Source organism: Schistocerca serialis, chromosome 8 (assembly GCF_023864345.2).
Source record: "Schistocerca serialis cubense isolate TAMUIC-IGC-003099 chromosome 8, iqSchSeri2.2, whole genome shotgun sequence".
Taxonomy (NCBI): Eukaryota; Metazoa; Arthropoda; class Insecta; order Orthoptera; family Acrididae; genus Schistocerca; species Schistocerca serialis.
In genome coordinates, this window is record NC_064645.1 from 287,662,582 (window position 1) to 287,683,368 (window position 20,787).

The window sequence follows — 20,787 nt, forward strand, 5'->3', positions numbered from 1 at the left end:
TTTTCTAGGCATGACATTCTTCTCAGTGGCCAGTCTCCAAAGTGTTTGAAAATTACACATATTTAACAGAAACCTAATATAAATCAAACTTCTTGTGAAATACTTCATATACTGAACATTAACAACTGCTTCAAATGTCTGCAGTGTATAATATAATATAATAAATACAGGGTTATTCTAAATGATGGACCTATTTTCAAAAATTCGTATGCATCCAAGTACAAATCCAAAATGAACAAGCTTCATACCAATGAAAAGAGGAAGTTTCCAAGTTTTTGGCAGGCAGTGGCGGCAGCGGGCGGGCGGTGATGGTTTCAGAAGCATCAGGTAGAGTTCGTGCAGCAATAGGGCTATCATACTGTTTCACGTTCAGTTACGAGTGAGATGGTGACTGTGGAGCACAAGGTTTTCTGCATTCTTGAGCTCGCAAAAAGTGAATCGCAAATTGCAGTGCAGTGCGCATTTCGTAACAAATTCAGTATTCTACCACCTACTCACAAAAGCATTGGACATTGGTTTAAGCAATTTAAACTGACTGGGAGTGTCTGCAAAGGAAACAGCAGAGGTAGACCACATATGTCAGAGGATAATGTCCGATGGATTCAAAAAAGTTTTGTGCGCAGCCGCAGTAAGTCTACCAATAGAGCCAGTCGAGAACTTTGAATACCTCAAGCAACAGTATGGAAAGTTCTGAGATGGCGTTTACTGTACAAGCCCTACCGATTACAACGTGTGCAGGCTCTCAATCTCAATGACAAAGAGAAGTGTCTCACATTTTGTGGTTATGTACTAGCAAAGATGGAGGTTGACACACTTCTACAGTGTGTAATTTTTAGCGATGAAGCAACGTTCCACCTTAGTGGAAAGGTCAACAGAAACAATGTTTGCATATGGGGTTTGAAAAAACCACATTCACCATTGCAACACAAAGGAGACTCACCAAAGATCAACGTGTTCTGTGCCATATCCCGTTATAAGATTTGTGGACCATTTTTCTTTGGGGGAGGAACTGTAACGGGAATCACATACCTAGACGTGTTGGAACAGTGGCTGTTCCCTGAAGTTATGAAAGGTTTCAACGACTTCATTTTCCAACAAGATGGAACTCCGCCCTATTGGGACTGTCATGTACGAGGTTTTTTGAATTACTCCCTTCCTCAGAGCTGGACTGGTCGCAGGGGACCTGACGACCTGGTGCCACACTTCTGGGCACCAAGATCTTCTGATCTCACATCCTGTGACTACTTCTTATAGGATTATGTGAAGGCAGCTGTTTACGTTCTGCCTCTAACAACCACTCTGAACGATCTGCGGAACTGGATCACTGCTGCTGTGAACTCAGTAACAGCAGATACGCTTTTGCATGTGTGGGACGAGTTTGTCTACTGCGCTGATTTTTGCCATGCAGCCAACGGTGGCCACACTGAACATTTATAACATTGGTCAAATTCCCAATTATTAAATAATTATTAAAAACTAATTCATTTCAAATTATAAAATGTATTTAATTGATATCAAACATTTTAAAGAAGTTTTGAAACTTCCTTTTTTTTATTGGTATAAAGCTTGTTCATTTTCGATTTGTACTTGAATAAATACAAAGTTTTGAAAATGGGTCCATAACTTAGAATAACCCTGTATAATGACAATCTAATGCTCCACTGGTAAGAAAATAATCATAACAGGTAGACATTCAGCCAAAACCCTCACCTGTTGTTCCAAATGCTTTTAAACAGGTCAAGGCTCTCGCGCAACCTGTTCTGGGTAGGATCTTCACGCAGTACCATGTTGTAACTGCTGCATGCAGTAACAAATATGATTGCGGTAACATCATTGAAACACTGTATCCACTTCCGCCTTTCGTCTCTCTGTCCTCCAACATCGAACATACTGTAATAATAAAATGTTTGTCATTGATACGCACTGCTTAAATAAATGTAAAAAAATAAAAAAAAAAATAGAACTGAAATACTGTTAACTTTCAGCCTCAATGAAACACAATGCTAATTTGAGATTTCGCAATTATAATAATGCTTACAACTGTTCCTGTATCTAGAGGATACAATTAATTTACCACAAAAGTAACTCCAACCAGTACACATGCTTTGTGGAAGGACAAACACCATGTGTTTATCACATTAGCACCATTCACTGCAATGCAAATAACAGATTCAGGAATTCTGGCAGCTGTACTCCTAAGATTATTTCCAAAAATGCAAGAAGCAAGCAGAGTCTATGCAGCAAATACAATCTTATTGGCCTTATGTTCTGTTTAAATTACGTAGTTCCTTAAAAGTAACAAAAATTGCTGGCAAGTTTATGTTTCATCAAATTCACTTTATTAGCATTAACAAATATTAATGACGATTCATTAAAATTTAACTTCTGGGATACAAATTCTCAGCAGTACAGAGAACTACCAGATATCTACAAACAGCACTTTGAAAATTCTTTTCTTGTTTGTGAATCGTTCAATTTCATTTCCAATGCATCAAATGAACTGTTACAAGACAACTTTAATTATATTCATGAACAAGTTTGATTTTAAAACACGAAAAAAGAATTTAATAATTTTTTCCTCCTAAATACACTTAATACTGAACAGTGTGATTAACTTACTGGAAATTGACTTTATCCACTTGAAATCTTGTTTCAAAGATACCAGAAGTTAAGACACGACATCTCAGAATGTCCTAGAAGAAAGAAAAAAAAACTCTTTAAAAATAATGATAAAAACAAAGATTGTGCAGTTAAACATAGTGCAACGCTTTTATCATATTCACTCAAAGATGAAGCTTCAATTTCATTAGTGTTGTTATGTAATTAGTTTTGCATCTATTCAATTTTCAAAGGAGTTTTAAGCAGGAATAGAATGGTAAAAAGTTTTTTTTCCACCTCTCTCTCTAAATTCTACTTTCAGTAAAAAAATTTTCTTTGCATGGATATTTCACGTAACCGGACAGCTCTGTTATGATTAAACTATGTTTATATCTTTGTGTACCCAATATATTGGTCAAGAGAACTGATGTGACAAACTAGATAAACACCTCTCTTCTGGTCATAATGTACACTTAATAAATTAAGACAACTTTTTTTTTTCCTTCAAGAAATGGTGACTTTCACGCCTATGTAATCGGTATCCCCTCCCAAACACGTACACAGGAATCTGAAGAAAAATTAGCTGCTTTAAAACATGTGAGTAGTTTGATGCACAAGAAATAGTGAAGAATGAGACAGGAGTCAATGCAAAAATTTGAAAGTGCTTTCCGCATTCTCACAAAAAACAAAGGACTAGTTCCCTGTCGACCCCCAAGCTGTCCTCTCTCTTGTAAAGAAGCTACTCAAATGGTTTATGATATGCAAGTAATTTATCAAAACCATTAGCATCGTTTCGTGTAATCCTAAATGCCTCTTCAGGGAGGAGGGTTCAAGATCACAGAGTCGGGACAAAGGGATCACACGTAAGTTCCTGAAATGTGGACACCTGTTCACCACCATCTGAGTGCATTGTATCTATGACTTACTGCAATGAGCTTTTCTTCATGGGTGAAATTGTGAAACACAGAGCAAGTTGGCATGAATTGATGAGCAACTTTTGGACATTTTATATCAAACCAGTGGTAGCACTCATCAAGAAGACTGGAATGAGATCGACAGCATCATCCACAGGAACATGCTGAATGAACTCTTAACACTGCACTAAAAGATGTGGAAAGTAGAATGACGAGTTAATTCCAAACATCACGCACAGTTGTCGACGTAAGTGAATGGCCACTGACCTCAGAGGAACTGTTTCCTTCAAAAAGGAGGGAATTGAACTATTCTAAAACCCTCAACATTGGACATCGAGAGCTGGCATGTTATTGTAGTGGAATAGTATATAAAGCTGCCACAGAGGGTATGAGCTAAGTGTAGCATGGGCAGAGCCAGTGGCTCACATGTTTACTTCCCAGTGGCAATAGGTCTGGCCCTGGCAATAGGTCTGGCCCAGCAGTTCTGAAACCAATTCCAACACCCGCAGACCAAGCTTTCACCTCACACTGTACTCTGCCTTTGTGTGCCCAGTTGTCAGTCGAACTGATCGTGAGTTATACTTTGCTCCATGCTTAATCCCTATGTAGGCACTGTTAACTCTGAAGTGACCATCCAGACCCTACGTTACGAAAAAGCTGAAAAGGTATGAACTCAAATCACCAGGATACTGCCTCAAGCAAAACCACTAGCTTGCAACATGAAAAGAGGAGAGGTGGCGGTGGTGGTGGTGGTGGTGGTGGTGGTGGTGGTGGTGGTAGTGGTAGTGGTAGCAGCAGCAGCAGCAGCTTTATTCATCTGCTGATCTCTTTTTACAAGGATATAGGACATGTCAAGTATTTACAAATTTAGATCAATTTAAAATGAGCTAATACGTATACACATACATTTAGAGACTTCTAGTTACAGGCAACCATTACATTTACTCCTGGTATACAATACTTTTTTTTTTTTTTACAAATAACTTATTAAATAATGTAATGCCACATTGTTCACTCATATCTCACTATCAGTCACTGTACACACACATTGTTTCATAACACTTCACACACACACACACACACACACACACACACACACACACACACACACACACACACCGCAACTTCCCATTTTCCATCCTGAAAAACTGAGTCAGCATCCTTCCATAATGAGTGAGATGTTGAGCTCAGAAAGAGGAAGAAGTGTTTGGCGGGGGGCGACAAAGTGAAGGTGTTATGTGGACTGTTGGATATTTTATAATCATTATTACTATTACTATTATTATTATTATTATTATTATTATTATTATTATCATCATCATCATCATTTATTTGTATAACGTTTTTTATCAAATCCCTACTTAGTTTTAGCTAAGTAATCCTTCAACGTATAAAATGTATTGCATAACAGATACTTTTTAGCTGTCTTTTTAAATAAGTGTATTTTTGCAATTTCTTTAACCTCTTTTGATAATTTGTTGTACAGTTTCTTTGGTAGAAAATGCTGTTTTGAGTTTTATGTTTATGTTTTGTTGGTAAATGTAAGTTGAGTCTATCTCTTGTTGCATGGTCATGGACAGAGCTGTTTGTGCAGTAATTACCAATGTTATTTTTGATGTTTACAACTGACTGGTAAATGTACTCACATGGAGCAGTTAAAATCCCCAGTGCTCTGAACATATCTTTACGATGAGCTCGACTAGTATTTTTGGTTATTATTCTTATGGCTCTTTTCTGGAGTTTGAAAATTGTGTTCATATTTTGTGCATTTGTTCCCCAAAAAAGAATGTCACAGCTAAGAACTGAGTGTACATATGAATAATATGTAACTAAAAGACACAGCATGTTGTACACTGATGATAGGATTCTAAGGGCATAACATGCTGATATTCTGTTATGATATATCAAGAGCTCGAAGGTCAACAAGAGGTCCTTTGTTTTGCCTGCCGACAACGGAAAAGCGACCGCTGTAAGGAAGACCACACCAAAGATTATGATCACAAGATACGTGACCTACTAGACCCAACGACACTAGGAAAGGTAACTGTGGATCTTACAGAAGATCACACAGAATACAAATTGATTAATCAAGGTGTATTTTCTGTTTGCAGGCGTAAATAGGAGGAATCTGCAAAATTCACAGTGTCTACCAACTAAAATTTCAACCAAATGATGTCCTGACCAGCTTTGACATTGTTTCTTTGTTTGATATTGTGCTACTCAATGACACTCTTGAAATACTGATTCCGTTTTCTCACAGGACATCACCAAGGTGATACCATGGCTAGCCCACTAGTCTGGTCATTACTAATTTCTTCGTGGAACATTTCAAAAGACGGGCACGGCATTTGACACATTGTAAACCTAAGGTGTGGGGCATTAAAATGGCACCACTTTCACCATGTCTTATGTCTACATCTACATACATACTCCACAAGCCACAATACGATGTATGGTGGAAGGTACCCTGCACCACTATTAGTCATTTCCTTTCCTGTTCTCTCACAAAAAGAGTGAGGGGAAAGCAAGAGTGTGTATGCTTTCTACAAGCCCTAATTTCTCATATCTTATCTTCGTGACCCTTACACGGAATGTATGTTGGCAGCAGTAGAATCGTTCTGCAGTCTGCTCCAAATTCTGTTTCTCTAAATTTTCTCAATAGAGTTCCTTAAAAAGAATGTCGCCTTATCTCCAGGGATTCCCGTTTGAGTTTACAAAACATCTCCATAACACTTCCATGTTGTTCAAATCTACAGGTAACAATTCTAGTAGCCCACATCTAAACTGCTTCTATTTCATCGTTTAATCCGACTTGGTACACATCCCTAGCACTCAAGGAACACTCAATAAATACTCAAGAAAAGGCCGCACAAGTATCCTACAGATGGTCTCCTTCCAATAAACCAAAGTTGACCATTTTCCTTCCCTACCACAATCTTCATATGCTCGTTCACTTTCACAGTGATTTGCAATGTTACGCCCAGATATTTAAATCACACGACTGTGAAGCAGGACACTACTAATGGTGCATTCAAATGTTATGGGTTTGTTTTTCCTACCCATCCACACTGACTTGCATTTTTCTACATTTAGAGGTAACTGCCATTCATCATGGACAGGAAAAATGAACTAGAAGTATTATTTGGGTTTTCAATCAGTCAGCTTTCCAACTCATGCAGCAAAATAGCAGGACACTGATTGAAAACATTTTGTAGACAGAGCTCAGGCTGAAACAATTAACGTGTACCCAATTGTTAATGGACTATCTGATCATGATACACAATTGATGGAAATAAGCAATACTGCACCTTACAACAATGAGGAAGGTTCATATACAGGAGCGAGGCTTATTAATGACAACACGATACAATGTCTTAAGAATAAGCTAAAGGAGCAGTATGGAATGAGGTTTATGTATAAAGAGATGCTAATGTCAAATCCAATTTATTCTATAGTTAATCTGCATCAATATTTGAAAGTTCCTTCCCTAAAAAATATCCAGATGAGCCATTAAAAAACCAAGTTAACCTCAGATAACTAAGGGAACTAAAATCTGATGTAAGAGGAAGAAGGAAATTTATGTGAAGGGCAGAGTAAGTCACGAACCGACATTTTAAGGAAACTAACTAAAATGTCCAGAAAAATGCATGTCCTGGCTGAAATAAATAATCCAGATAATAAGATTAAAACTAGATGGGACACTGTCAAATGGGAGAAAGAACAACCAGTCACTATACAACATTCCATAACAATTAAACCAAATTACAATTTTGTGAGTGATAATGTATAAGTTGCAAGTACTTTTTAACAATCACTTTCTCAACACAGCAACAAATATAGGATCAAATGTGCAACTGAAGAAGCAAGACAATATATTCAAAATGTCATTTCACAAAACTTGAAGCTACAACATGTAGCATCAAAATCCTTTAGGAGAAACTAATACCATTACAGAAATTCTAAAAAACCAAAATCTCATGAAGGGTTGACGGAATTCCAAACAGAATTCTGAGCCACTTCATAAGAAAGATGACAAGACAGACTTAAACAATTATTGTCTAATTTCCCTACTGACATATTTGCCAAAACATTCGAAAAAGTAATGTAATCGAGAGTAGTCGCTCATTTAAGGGGAAAAAATTTACCTGGAATATCACACTTTGAATTCCAGAAGGGTTTATACATTCATTCAGCTGTAAATAGTAATACATTGTCAGTTGGTACTTTTTGTGATCTTTCTAATGTGTTTGAGTGTGTAATCGTACTCTCTTAGAAAAACTCAAGTTTTATGAAACTGATGGTTTTATAAACAGTTGGTCTGACTCATACTTAACAAACAGAATGCAATAAGTTGTGCTGAATAATTCACACAATGCCAGAAAGGCAGTAAATTTTAGTAACTTCAGGGTGTGTGTGTGTGTGTGTGTGTGAAGGGGGTGGGGGAGGGTTTTTGGTGCCCCCTCCCAATCCAAAAAAGGGGGTGGGGGTGGGGGAAGGACTCAATTTTGGGTCTGCTTTGATTCTTCATGCAGGGTGAGTTTTTCCACCATGCGCAAACTACAAGGACGGATCAATGAGAGGATATGGAACAAAAAGGGCCTAATAAACTAACGTCCAGAATTGCATGGTTCCCATGCTAGAGGCCATTCACTCAGAGACTGTGGTGTACTACGGGCTGTACCCTGCAACCACAGTTATAGAATGCACGATTTCCTCCGAGAGTGTTGTACTATTCCTCATATGTCATGCCCTAGCACTCTCTCCTGCCATAGCAATGGGTAATAATGTGTGCAATTCACTTCTCCTGCTGACTCACCATGTACTGGATGTGATACCGCATTGTACACAATGGTTCCATATTCAAATCGAGAGCATGTCGACATGATGTTTATTTGCAGAAAGGTAAATGACAATGGGCGACAGGCAGCAATGTTGTATCAGGAAACCTATCCCCACCGACACAACCACAGCATTCAATGTTTGCAACAGTGTTTCGCCATTTGTGTGAGACAGTGTCATTTCAGAAGTAGGAAATCATGCAGGATGTACCCAAAATGTTTGGACACCAGACTTGGAGGAAAAGGTGATTAACAGTGCCATGTCTGTACGAAGCAGTTGGCTTGCCAGAACATGGTAAGCCAGATGACCGTGTGGAAGATTCTCCATGAGAATTGCTACTACCCTTATCACTTACAGTGTGTGCAAGGCTTACTAGCGACAGCCTTTCCACATCAGGAACAGTTTTGTCACCGTTTTCTTCACCAGACAAACATGATTCTGGGATTAGCACCATCCATCTTATTCACAGATGAGGCCACCTTATATGGAATGGTATCTTCCAACTTGTCATCTGTGGGATCGTATGCAGAACCCCCATGATATAACAACAGCAAATCATCACAGTTGGTGCAGCCAGAAGGTGTGGGCCGGAACAATTGGTGACCCTGATTTGTGGAACTTCTGGTTATGGTACCACCTCAAAAGTATTGTGTATCCAGAGCCCATTCCAGATGTGGACACTGAAGCAGCCTATTCATGCTGCCTTTGACATTGTTCAGATAGAGGCTGACCGATGTGAACGTGCGAGACAGAACATGCTACAGAGCATACGTGCGTGCATTGAGGCACATGGAAACCATTTTCAACACACACTGTAATTGTGGCTGCACAGTATGGAGCTTATTAGACTGCAGTCTATCAATGTGTGACTGAATAAATGGAAACCATGCAATTCTGGACAGAAATTCAGTAGACCTTTTCTGTTCCATATCATCTCATCTATCAATTACTAGAGTTTTGTACATGTTGGGGAAAAAAAAAATCACCCTGTATAAATGTGAATGACTTTTCACTTTATGTCCAACGAGCAAAAATGCTACTTTTAGCAGAAGATACTAGTGCTAAAAAAAAAGTTAGAGAGAAAGAAGCAGAAGAGTTGGTAAATGATATTTTCCAAAGAATTATTAAGTGGTTCTCAGAAAACAGACTCTCCATAAATTTTGAAGAAAACACTGCATTCAGTTCTGTACAACAAACAGTCACACACCACTGATATAGCACATGGGCCTGAAACAGTAAATAGGGTACAATGCTCCAAGTTTTTACTTGTACATATTGATGAAAACTTGAACTGAAAGAAACATTTACTGTGCATCTTAAACAACTAAGCTCAGTTACTTTTGCCCTTGTGTAATTGCTAATCTTGAAACAAACTTAACTTCGACATATTTTGCTTATTTTCACTCGAAAACATATTATAGAATAATTTTCTGTGCAACTTGTCACTTATAAAGAAAGTATTGACTGCACATAAGTGAGCAGTAAAAGTAATATATGGTGTTCACCCATGGATGTCATGACAGTACCTCTTCAAGGAGCTAGGTATTTTAACGATGTTTATTACCCTTTGTTAAAGCTGTCAGTGACTCAGAAACGAGTTTAATATGGAGAGAGAGAGAGAGAGAGAGAGATAGAGAGAGAGAGAGAGAGATAGAGAGAGAGAGATAGAGAGAGAGAGAGTCTTTTCCCCCGCAATATAAAATTTCTGAAAAGTAGCAAACCACATTTTCTGAAAAGTAGCAGACCACATTTTAAATCATGATTTAAAATCATTTCTCTTGGACAAATCCTTCTATTCAAATGACAAATTTCTACTTAAAACTGATAGTACAAATAAATAAATAAATAACAACAACATGTAGTTGCATGAGTAGGACTAAAAATAATAATGTTAGCATTAATCATGTAAACATGTCCTGTAAACTGACTGATTTCAAATTATTTTGATGCAATAAATGTTCAAATTATCTTTGGAACATATAACTAACCAAACCACCAACATCAATTAGAAGATCATCTTGTATCCTCCTATGGCCACACATCTTTAACACCTCCCTATACACAACAGCATCACCAGCAAACCAGCTCTACTTGCTGCCTACCCTGTCTGTGAGATCATTTACATACACAGGAAATAAGATCAGTCCAATCACACATCCTTGGGGCACTCCTGATAAACCTTTGTCTCTGATGAACACTTGCCATCGAGGACAACATACTGGGTTCTATTACTTAAAAAAGTCTTTGAGCCACTCACATATCTGAGAACCTAATCCATATGTTCATACCTTCATTAACAGCGTGTAGTGGGGCATTGTGTTACACACTTTCCAGGAAGCTACAAATATCAAATTTGCCTGTTGCACTTCATGCGCAGTAAGCAATATATCATGTGAGAAAAGGACAAACTGAGTTTCGCATGAGCGATGCTTTCAAAAATCATGCTGATTGATGAACAAAAGCTTCTTTGTCTCAAGAAAACTTGTAACAGGTTAAAGGATTTTGCAGAAAACCAATGTTAGTGATATTGGTCAGTAATTTTGAAGGTTCTGCCCTTCTCATACACAGAAGTCACCTGCATTTTTTTCCAGTTATTTGCGACTTTGCACTGGGTTGGAAATTCACGATAAAAGCACGCCAAGCAAGTGGTCAATTCCATAGAGTATTCTTTGTCAAACCAATTTGGGGTTCCATCCAGAACTGGCAACTTCCTTGTTTTCAACTGTTTCAGCCGTTTCTCTATGCCGGTTATGCTTATTACCCTGTTGTCCATATGGGAGTCTGTTTGGTGATTAAATAACAATATGCTTGTACGATTATTCTGCATGAACAATTTCTTAAATTTGAAATTTAAAATTTTGACTTTTGTTTTGTTACCTTCAACTGCTATGCCAGACTGGCCAATGAGCGAGTGAATGGAAGCCTTAGATCCACTTGGTGATTTTACATAGGACCAGAATTTTCTTGGGTTCTCAGTCAGATCTTTTGCTACGGTGCGACAGTGATAGTTGTCGTATGCTTTGTGCATAGATTTTGACAGACACATTTTGAGGAACTGCTCAGCAACTTCATAAGACATTCGAACAGTCACCATGCCCAATGTTAAATTTATTCAGAAGATAGAAAAGATTTGACAGCTACCCTTTCAAGATGACCGAGCGAGGTGGCGCAGTGGTTAGCACACTGGACTCGCATTCGGGAGGACGACGGTTCAATCCCGTCTCCGGCCATCCTGATTTAGGTTTTCCGTGATTTCCCTAAATCGTTTCAGGCGAATGCCGAGATGGTTCCTTTGAAAGGGCATGGCAGATTTCCTTCCCAATCCTTCCCTAACCCGAGCTTGCGCTCCGTCTCTAATGACCTCGTTGTCGACGGGACGTTAGACACTAACCAACCAACCAACCTTTCAAGATGTGGTAGTTACAAGATAAGATGAGAACCTTGGCCACAGCAGGTACTGAAAACTGACTCTTCATGGACTAATACTTGCACAAACTTTCAAATCCTCACCCAAGATAGAGAAGTGGTGTGATTAATAATGCTCAATGATGAACACCAATATGCAAGCTGCAGAACCTCAGATGTGAGATGCAACAACTGGAATGTTTCTGAGGAACAATGGGTACTCCAACAGTTATACAAGCATAGGAAATGTCACGGAACCTTAGACCCATCAAGACGACAGGTCATAAGAATAAATGTTGAGTACTGCCTTTCTACATTCCCAAGGTGACTGGTATAACTGATCATATATGGTGAAAATGCAGAGTAAGGACTATGTGCAAACCAACTAACCAAGAAGGTCGGAGATCTGAGTCTCAGATCAGGACCCCACTCTCAATGTAGGGAGTATATCACATACCATGCTCATGAGGAAACGTCTATGCTGCAATACCTGCACAATTCATCAATACCATGATCATCAGTACTGCAAGTCAGAATTAGCAGAGAAATTAGCTGTGGTGGAGTACATGCTTCTTTTGACCGACCACATAATGAAATGCACTGACACACAAATTCTCATTACACAGAAGAGGTACCATATTGTTTGTTCAGGGAAGCCATTGAAATTCATAAACATGACAACTGACAAGTGTCTCATGACAAACAAATCCCGGACTCTCATGCTGCAACAAACTGCTGTTGCAAGTAACAGCGGAGTATGAGACAGACCATTACAGCCCACATACATTTATTTTTATTCTTTTCTTTTTATTTTACTCATGCTAACAATCAACAGCTCCACCAACATAAGATTGGGTTCTGATCTGTAGGGATTCTCCCCTTGCTTTCATGAACAATGTGTGACTCATGCTGGATGAAGATCATCCATATGGTGACGCTGGTGAAGGCAACCCAGTCTACTGCCTTAGAGGTAGGAAGTTAAATCATCAAAGACTAAAGGATGAACACCTTGAAATAAATTACATGCTCCATCCGGTAGGGGTTGGCAAGATGGGCCTGCACCCTGTCTCGTGGAAAACCTGCAAAAGAGCCTCAAAGTAAGCCTCGGATTTTTAGGATCGAGAGGCTCGGTTATAAGACTGCTTTATTATGATCCCTCTCTTTCATATAATATTATGAAAGAAGGTGTCCAAATATTCTAATTATTTGTGCGTTAGAGAAAAATACAAAATGTTGGTAATAGTACTGTTTTTAAATCAAACATAATCCTGCTTTGTAATGTTGATTATGATACCAGAGTTTACTATAGATGAAGCTGAATAACAATCTGCTCCATGATTTTGTTTTGTGTAACTCTCTTGTAGATATTATTTGAAGAAATGAGTAGGCACCGGTCACAAGCATAAAATTATATCAGATAATGACAAAAACTACATCAAGGCAGGGCTCAGATTTTCCATCTTGTAGAAGTGACATCTATCAACTTTGTTAACAAATAGATAAAAGAATCAAGCCATTTTACATACTGCACACTGCAGGGAAAAGCAATAGTTAACTGCAGCAAAACTATTTCACTGGCAAAGCTTTTCATTAATTACTTACTTACTCGTTCGGCATCACAGAGGCATAATTTACAATATTCTTATCACTATATACTAAAAAAGAAAACAATATAATTCTACGCTATATTACATATGTTTTTGAGCCACTCTATGGCTGAGTCACTGAGTCTATGTATGTCCATGAGTTCACCACCATAGCCATACACTTTGCACACGAGTAGGTGGTCCAATGTCTGTATTTCACCGCACTCGCATACAGCGCTGTCTGCCAGGCCCCACTTGTTCATCAGGTGTTTACATCTCCCAACACTCGTTCTGACCCGGATTAGAGCTGTCCACACTCTTCTTGGTAGGTTGAAGCCATCAATCTTCTTGTTCGGATCGTGTACTAAATTTTTGTTCTTAAATTCACTTGCCGAACATACTTCGTTCCAGGCCGTTCTCGGCTCAAAGGCTTGTAGTTCTTCACCGATTTTCCAAAAGGGTGATCTGGATTTAAGCCTGTTTGTCGGTGTCACATCTTGGTGGATGGGGAGGTCCGGGTTGTCTATAATTTTCCTGTAGGTTTTTAGGGCTAGCTGTGATCGCCTGATTTCTGGAGGCTCTATGTTCGCTAGTACAGGAAGCCATGCACAGGGGGTGGCCCTGAGTGTTCCCGAGATTATTCGCATTGTCTCCCTCAGCTGGATATCCACTTTAGATACGTGTGCACTTCTCCTCCAGACTGGTGAACAGTATTCAGCTACACTGTAGACAAGGGCTAGTGCTGAAGTTCTCAAAGTGCTCGCTCCACATCCCCATGTTGTTCCAGCCAGTTTTGCGGGATTTTAGTTTTTGCTTTGTGTCTTCGAGCTGTGAGCTGTACGTTAGGGTCCGGTCTAGTTTCACTCACAAATATTTAGGCTTATCCTCATGTCTTATGCTTTGGCCATTCGAAAAGATCTGTAATTTTCTGTGTGTCTCTCTGTTGTTGAGGTGCATTATAGTGCTGGTTGTTTTGTTGGGGTTGGGAAGTAGGTTCCACTTGGAGTAATAGGTGTTCAGGACTTCAAGGTCTGCACTCAGTGTTTCGTCGAGATCGTTGTAGTTTTTACTCTGACATGCGATGGCCAGGTCATCTGCATATGCAAATTTGCGTGATTTAGTTTCTGGCAAGTCAGTTATATATAGATTGAAGAGAGCTGGTGCTAGTGCCGAACCCTGTGGCAGTCCATTATTCAGAACCATGCTCTTACTGTTCGTGCCATTGAGTGAGACCTTGATTTTCCTGTTCGTTAGTATGTTCTTGAGTAGTTTGTAAGTCTGCTTGCAATTTATGATTCTAGTTAGCTTAAGCAGTAACCCTTCAATCCACACCGTGTCATAAGCTGATGTGAGGTCTATGAGGACCAGGCCAGTTTTCATCTTGTTCTGGAAGCCTTTCTCAATATAGGTTGTGAGGGACAGCACTTGATCGCAGCAGTTTCTACCTGCTCGGAAACCCGCTTGGTATGTTGGGAGGTTGGCTTCGATGTATGGAGTTAATCTAGTCAGCAATATTCTCTCAAATAATTTATAGGAGGTACATAGCAGGGATATTGGTCTGTAATTCCTAGGATTATCTCCAGTCTTTCCGGGTTTCAGCACTGCGATGACTTTTCCTTCTTTCCATTCCTTAGGCACAACCCCCGTGCGTATGCATTCCGTACAAAGTTTGGTCAGCCACCTTCTTCCTAAAGTTCCCAATTCCTTTAAGAATTCTGGTAGGATGTTGTCAGGTCCGGCTGCTTTTCCTGTCTTCATTAGCTTCAAGGCCTGGGATATCTCTTCTGTCTCCACTTCTTTTACAATGCCCATGTTGGTTGGGTTATTAAGCAATAAACTGCTTAGCTCTTGGGAAATTTTTCTCTTTTCGGCTGTTTTTAGCTGGATTTTGGAGGTCTGTTTCAGGACAGCTGCAATCTCAGATGCGCTGGTTCCAAGAGTCAGCCTGTTAGGTGCTGTGGCACTGCCTAATTTCCTCAGCAGGCCCCAGCTCTTCCTGCTGGAGTGGGTAAAATCTAGATTCTCCATCGCCTCCTTCCATCTACTCCTACGTCATTGGATCTGGTTAAAGCTGCACATGAAGAAATCAATGAAGCAAAGGTTAATTTTTTTTTTACTGAATTACTAGATATATGACACTGGACTGGAGCCAAGCACATGAGAAACCAGACCATAGTCTCACAGTATTATCAGATGGCATTCATCCAGTGAAAAACAAGAAACAACAGCTTTTATGGCACTGCCACTGGTGAATATTCTAATGGGGAATTTGCAAAGAGCAACATCTACAATGACCAGGGAAATGCCCTCCATGGAATTTAGTGAGAAGAGTACAAATAAACTCCAGCCCTGGGTTCAATTCCAGTCTGCCATCAGCAATGGATGGTGTATTTTCAAGAATGCCACGCACTTTTGTTGGCAAAATATCAGGCTGATATACACTGGTCGAAGATCCTGAGACAAAAGCCAACAGGCAATACGTCTATTCTCTATCCATTTGATATGTCACATGACCCACTTTCTATTTGGAAATACGAGTTGCATGCAAGAAGGCAGCTTCCAAAATGGCTGTAAGATTGGTAACATAGCCTCAAAATCGTCCCCCCCCCCCTTCTCCAGCCTCATACAATTTACCTTAATTTTCTGTTTTCTACCTGTTTTGATTTAAAAGGATGGTTCCATACCCATGGCCCATCCTGTAAAACTTCTGTAATAGGAGGTTATAATACATACAGTCAAAAGCTTGCATAAGCAAAGGAAGTTCCAACCACAATTTTACCTATTAATGATAGTGGTGTCAGTCTGAACATTAAAAATAGACTACTGTGTGTGTTTAGTTTTGAGCTCCAGAAGATGAAGTACCCCAGTCAATGTGGTACACAACAGGAATGAGTAAACAAAGTAATATTTATTCAGTATTTCTTCTTCTTCTTCTTCTTCTTCATCACTGCCATAATTTGTCTCCACTGCTCAATGGAGCCGGCTGATAACACATTTTTATTGAACAATTTAATCAAAAAATTACAAATTCATGCCAAATAATCCTTCCTGTACCAAGTCTTCAACACCACATGTTCCATTCTACCTGGAAAACTACCCTGAATTAAAAACCTACATGAGCAGTTGTATTGGAGACACATACCACCACTCACAACACAAGGTAAGGCAAGTGATTAGAGCTGACTTTAAGGCATTTATATCTTCCTCAGTGGCTTCCATGATGCACTCAACAGGACTGAGGAGTGTCACCCAAGCACCCTCACCTCCATGAAATATTCTTGAAACCATACCAATTACTGGGGTACCATAGAGAGGTGATTATCTTTTCTGAGTAACAATACACCTACAAGTTACTATTATTTGCCAGAGAAACACAATGGAGGCTGAGAAGGGGCTCCATTTCATTTTATTAGGTGTTAAGACCACACATAAGAGAACACGTCTACCATATGCCTGAATAACACCCTCATGGCAAGCAGAATGTGTCACATCAAATGTTCTCAACACACACTGACTATGCCATTGAGTCTCCAGTCCCAGGGACCTGTACCATTTTTCTGTCATCCAATGGTGGTCTTCCTGAACTCATAGTGATCTCTGTATCCTTTGGCACATTTTCAGCGGGTTTACAAGGTGGGTAACAGTGGCTTCTGTAATCCACAGTGAGGAAGTTGTTCAGGTTGGCACATATGTTCACTGGTGGTTGCCGTCCAACACTGAACTGGTAAGTGCATCTGCTGCACTTACCTTAACATTATTACAACACAAAATAGCCAATGGCAATCCCTAGGTTCAATTTCTCATTGGTCACAGCAGTTTACTCTACTGGTATGAAAGGGCATTAAAACACCAATGTGTACATTACTCAGTAATGCTTATGGCAACTGAGATTGGGTTCAATTTGTCTTGGTAATCCTGCACACAAATATTATACTGCCGAACAGTAGAAGGTCTGAAAAATTCCAATTGCATGATGCAGCAAGTTATCCTGTTCCCTGTGGCAACAACAGTCAGCTCTAAACCAACCGTTCAGGAGTAAACATTCTACATATTTGACTTTGGATGGTATGTTACTTCAAATATTTATAATATTTATAAATGTTACTGAGGAATTATGAATGTTTATTTTTGAGAGACTTGACCACTGTCTTATGCCTTTTAAAAAATAAAATTAACAACGGCAGGGATGGAGTTGGATGGCAGGGAGGAGGAGGAGAGGGGAAATAAAGTCAAATTTTCTAGGTTTTATATTTCGATGTTTTGCTCCACTCAGTTATCTTGTAAACCTTTTTCACAAATTTTGTAGATATTAGTAAAAAGTATCTGTAACATCTTAATATGTGGTTTACGATTTATTATTCCATTTCAGTAGTCATCTCTCTCAATATCCACCTCACAAAATGACTAAGTGTTTCTTTTCAAACTTTTCACTTGGGCTCCTGAACCCTGACACTATTTCTGCACACTAATTACAACAATTGAACAAAATTTTAAAGGCAGCTCAATGTGATTTAAATTATTCTGGAAAGTCAAATGTCTGCTCCTTCCTACGTAATTCATTTGTTAATACTTTTTTTTTCTCTTTTAGTCTACAACTGATTGTAAATCATTTCTCTATCACACCTGCACTCTGTATTCCCCCCCACCCGGTATGTGTAACACCAGAGTTTACCGCCTCCACAATTCCTGTAATAGTTCATCCAAAACTGCGAAACTTTATAGGGATAACTAACAACCTTGATCTGTCCATTCTTAGTCCTGTTCATACACGAGATGTTTAGAAAATGTAAAATAACTAGGGCCACAGCATGCAACTTCTGTGGACGCTTTTGTAAATGTATTCCATTCTTATGACTCAGTATAATCTTAAATCATGCATTAAATGTTGAATCGGTTGCTTTACTCTCCATATCTTGTTATTTGTGATATTTCACTGTTTGCCAACTAAATTGTTGCAAAAGATACATATTGAGAGCAGCATTAAACATAGAAAGAATATGAAATACTTACTTGTTCAGTGGGTGTGTAGTTGGGCTGCTTAATTATGTGAACTTTGTCCAAGAAGCTGAGGAAGAGAAGAAAAAAAGAACAGTGTTAGTTATAACATCAATGTACCACAACCTGGTAAGATAGCTCTTTTCTTTTCCAATTTCCCAACCATTTTCCAATAAAGCAGTAATGTACACTATACAATACTGAATAACATCACAGGAATCAGCTAATAAACAGTAATTAGTTAATAAATCAATTAACATCTTTATAGAGTAATAGCAACAGTACTATTCTTCTCCAAATGGAATGGGTTATCAAGACAATTGTCACTAACTCCTTGAATACGCATGTATATGTTGCCTGTCGGTGATAATTTAACTACCTGCAATCAATGCGTTCTACCTAAGGGATGAATTAAAAAAAAAAAAGGGTAGCTCCACGATCATGCCACAGGACTGCACAATCCTGACTGGCTGCTGTGTCATTCTCTGACATAAGGCATCATGTGGATGAGGTACGGAGGGGCATGCTGTCAGTACACTCCTCTCCTGGCTGCTGTCAGCCTTCCAAACATTTTGAGCAGCTTACTCCCATTTAAGTCTCTCTTCAATTGTCCTCACACAGCTGAATGGACCCTCTTTCAGTCCTCCCACCGAGGAAAGGTTCCTGGCACTTCCCTGAATTGAATCTGGGTCTTACGAATGATAGACAGACATGCTGACAACTCGGCTATGAAGGTGGACCCTAACAGATGAGTAGCACTATGAAATTATGTCATAAGAAATTAGCAGATGTAAATAACCCAAAACTGTTAATATGATTTTCTTGCTTCCACACCTGGCAGTTAAGCATATGGCAAAAGTTGCTGAATTTAGTTGTTTGAAAAGTACACAAACATTTTTTAAATTCAAATTATGATCAGCATGCACACCAGAAAGTTTAGGGTATTCTATCTATTCACTGCCTCCTGAACATGCACTACATCAAATGTTGGTGTTAAGTCAATTTGTTGAACAGAACATGTTCTGAATGAAATTAAAGGACAGTCCTTTGCAAAGATCCACTCAACTCCTTGAAAAGTTTTGTTGCAAATTACTTCTGCTTCTGTCTCTCTAACCAGATTAGTTATAACACTTGGCTCTGCAAATAAATACAAAATCCGCTTGATGCATGTTAAGAGGAAAGTTGTTCTCATACATAAGGAATAACATTATCATTTCCTTCTGTCAGCAGATAGTACAGAAAATTAAGTTAGCATATTGCCTCAGTGCATGAGACACACAAATTGAGACAAAATAATGGCCCTATCACCATACTTTTTACATTTCATGAAATAAATACATGCAATAAAACTGAAGTTCATAGCTGTTAAGTCTCCTTCTGCCACATGGACAGTTTCCAAATATTACCCAAATTCATTCCACGTCAAATAAAAACACCTTCAGTCACTAAGTTCATTGCAACTGTAATACATTTCTTTAGCACATCCAACATTTTTGCTGTTGGTGATTTATGAACAGAATATTTATTGAACATCTACTTGGGAAGAATGTGAAATGGTTAGTGCTGTAAGACCAGGTCCCCATTCCATGTCTGACCTGGTCACAGTTGAGCCAGATATTCATTGAAGATTATCTCTGTGTCAATGGGATGGAACAACATCCTAGTGGAATATGAAGTTGAGTTCCCCAGCAATGCAGAAAATTTTGCATCTACAACAATGTTTTCACAAAAAATACTGAGATCAATAAACCCTTTCAACTGATATTGCATTAAAACATTCAGTTTTGGTTAGTTGATTTCATGCTTGAGGATTCTAAAGTCCTCAAAATGATGACACTGTCTAAAGTGACTTGTCTGTTATTTGCACCTAGCAAATAAAAATAAATAGTGGGATAAAACTGTCACCTAGTAACTTTTGAAGCACATAGCCCAAAATTCTACATACTTTGTCTCGATATTTGAATGAAAGGCCTATAGAAGATGATGATGGCATGGTTTATCAGTAAACAACATCTCCCCACATGGCAGACATATTTTTGCATAAGTTCTCTGTTTGTTTACAGTGTTCCAATACACAAGACAATACAAGCTACTTTCTCTTCCAATACATGTGGTGAATCTGGGCTTTTTTTCCTCTGCACAGCACGGCATCAAAGGCAGTGGACTGTAATAGAGGCAACTAAGGTAGTTTCTCTGGGGGGGGGGGGGGGGGGGGTGAACCTTCACTAGTTCCTTTCACAGTGCAAACTGTACCAACCTCGGAACAAGCTAGGTTATTTTTGATTCCCTGTTGATTTGGCTCCTCACACTGAGAATGTCATTAAAGGACGCGAAAATACATTGAACAGCATGAGGTCAGTGACAAAACTGTTGGGGAGCTCACTCCATAGTTCTTCTCACTTAATACCTGACTGTTCACACGTAGACTGCAGATACATGTCTATCACAAA

At 39.0% G+C, this 20,787-nt stretch overlaps 1 protein-coding gene across 1 annotated transcript in view; it reads right to left on the reverse strand.

Moving 5' to 3' along the window:
- LOC126416747 (guanine nucleotide-binding protein G(s) subunit alpha) overlaps positions 1 to 20,787 on the reverse strand; it is a 373,751-nt gene that overhangs the window by 59,860 nt on the left and 293,104 nt on the right. The window contains exons 6-8 of the mRNA XM_050084587.1: positions 18,353 to 18,407; positions 2,620 to 2,693; positions 1,711 to 1,890 (exon numbers count right to left, since the gene is read on the reverse strand). Of these exons, the coding sequence (XP_049940544.1) occupies positions 1,711 to 1,890; positions 2,620 to 2,693; positions 18,353 to 18,407 (309 nt within the window). The remainder of the gene's footprint in view (positions 1 to 1,710; positions 1,891 to 2,619; positions 2,694 to 18,352; positions 18,408 to 20,787) is intronic.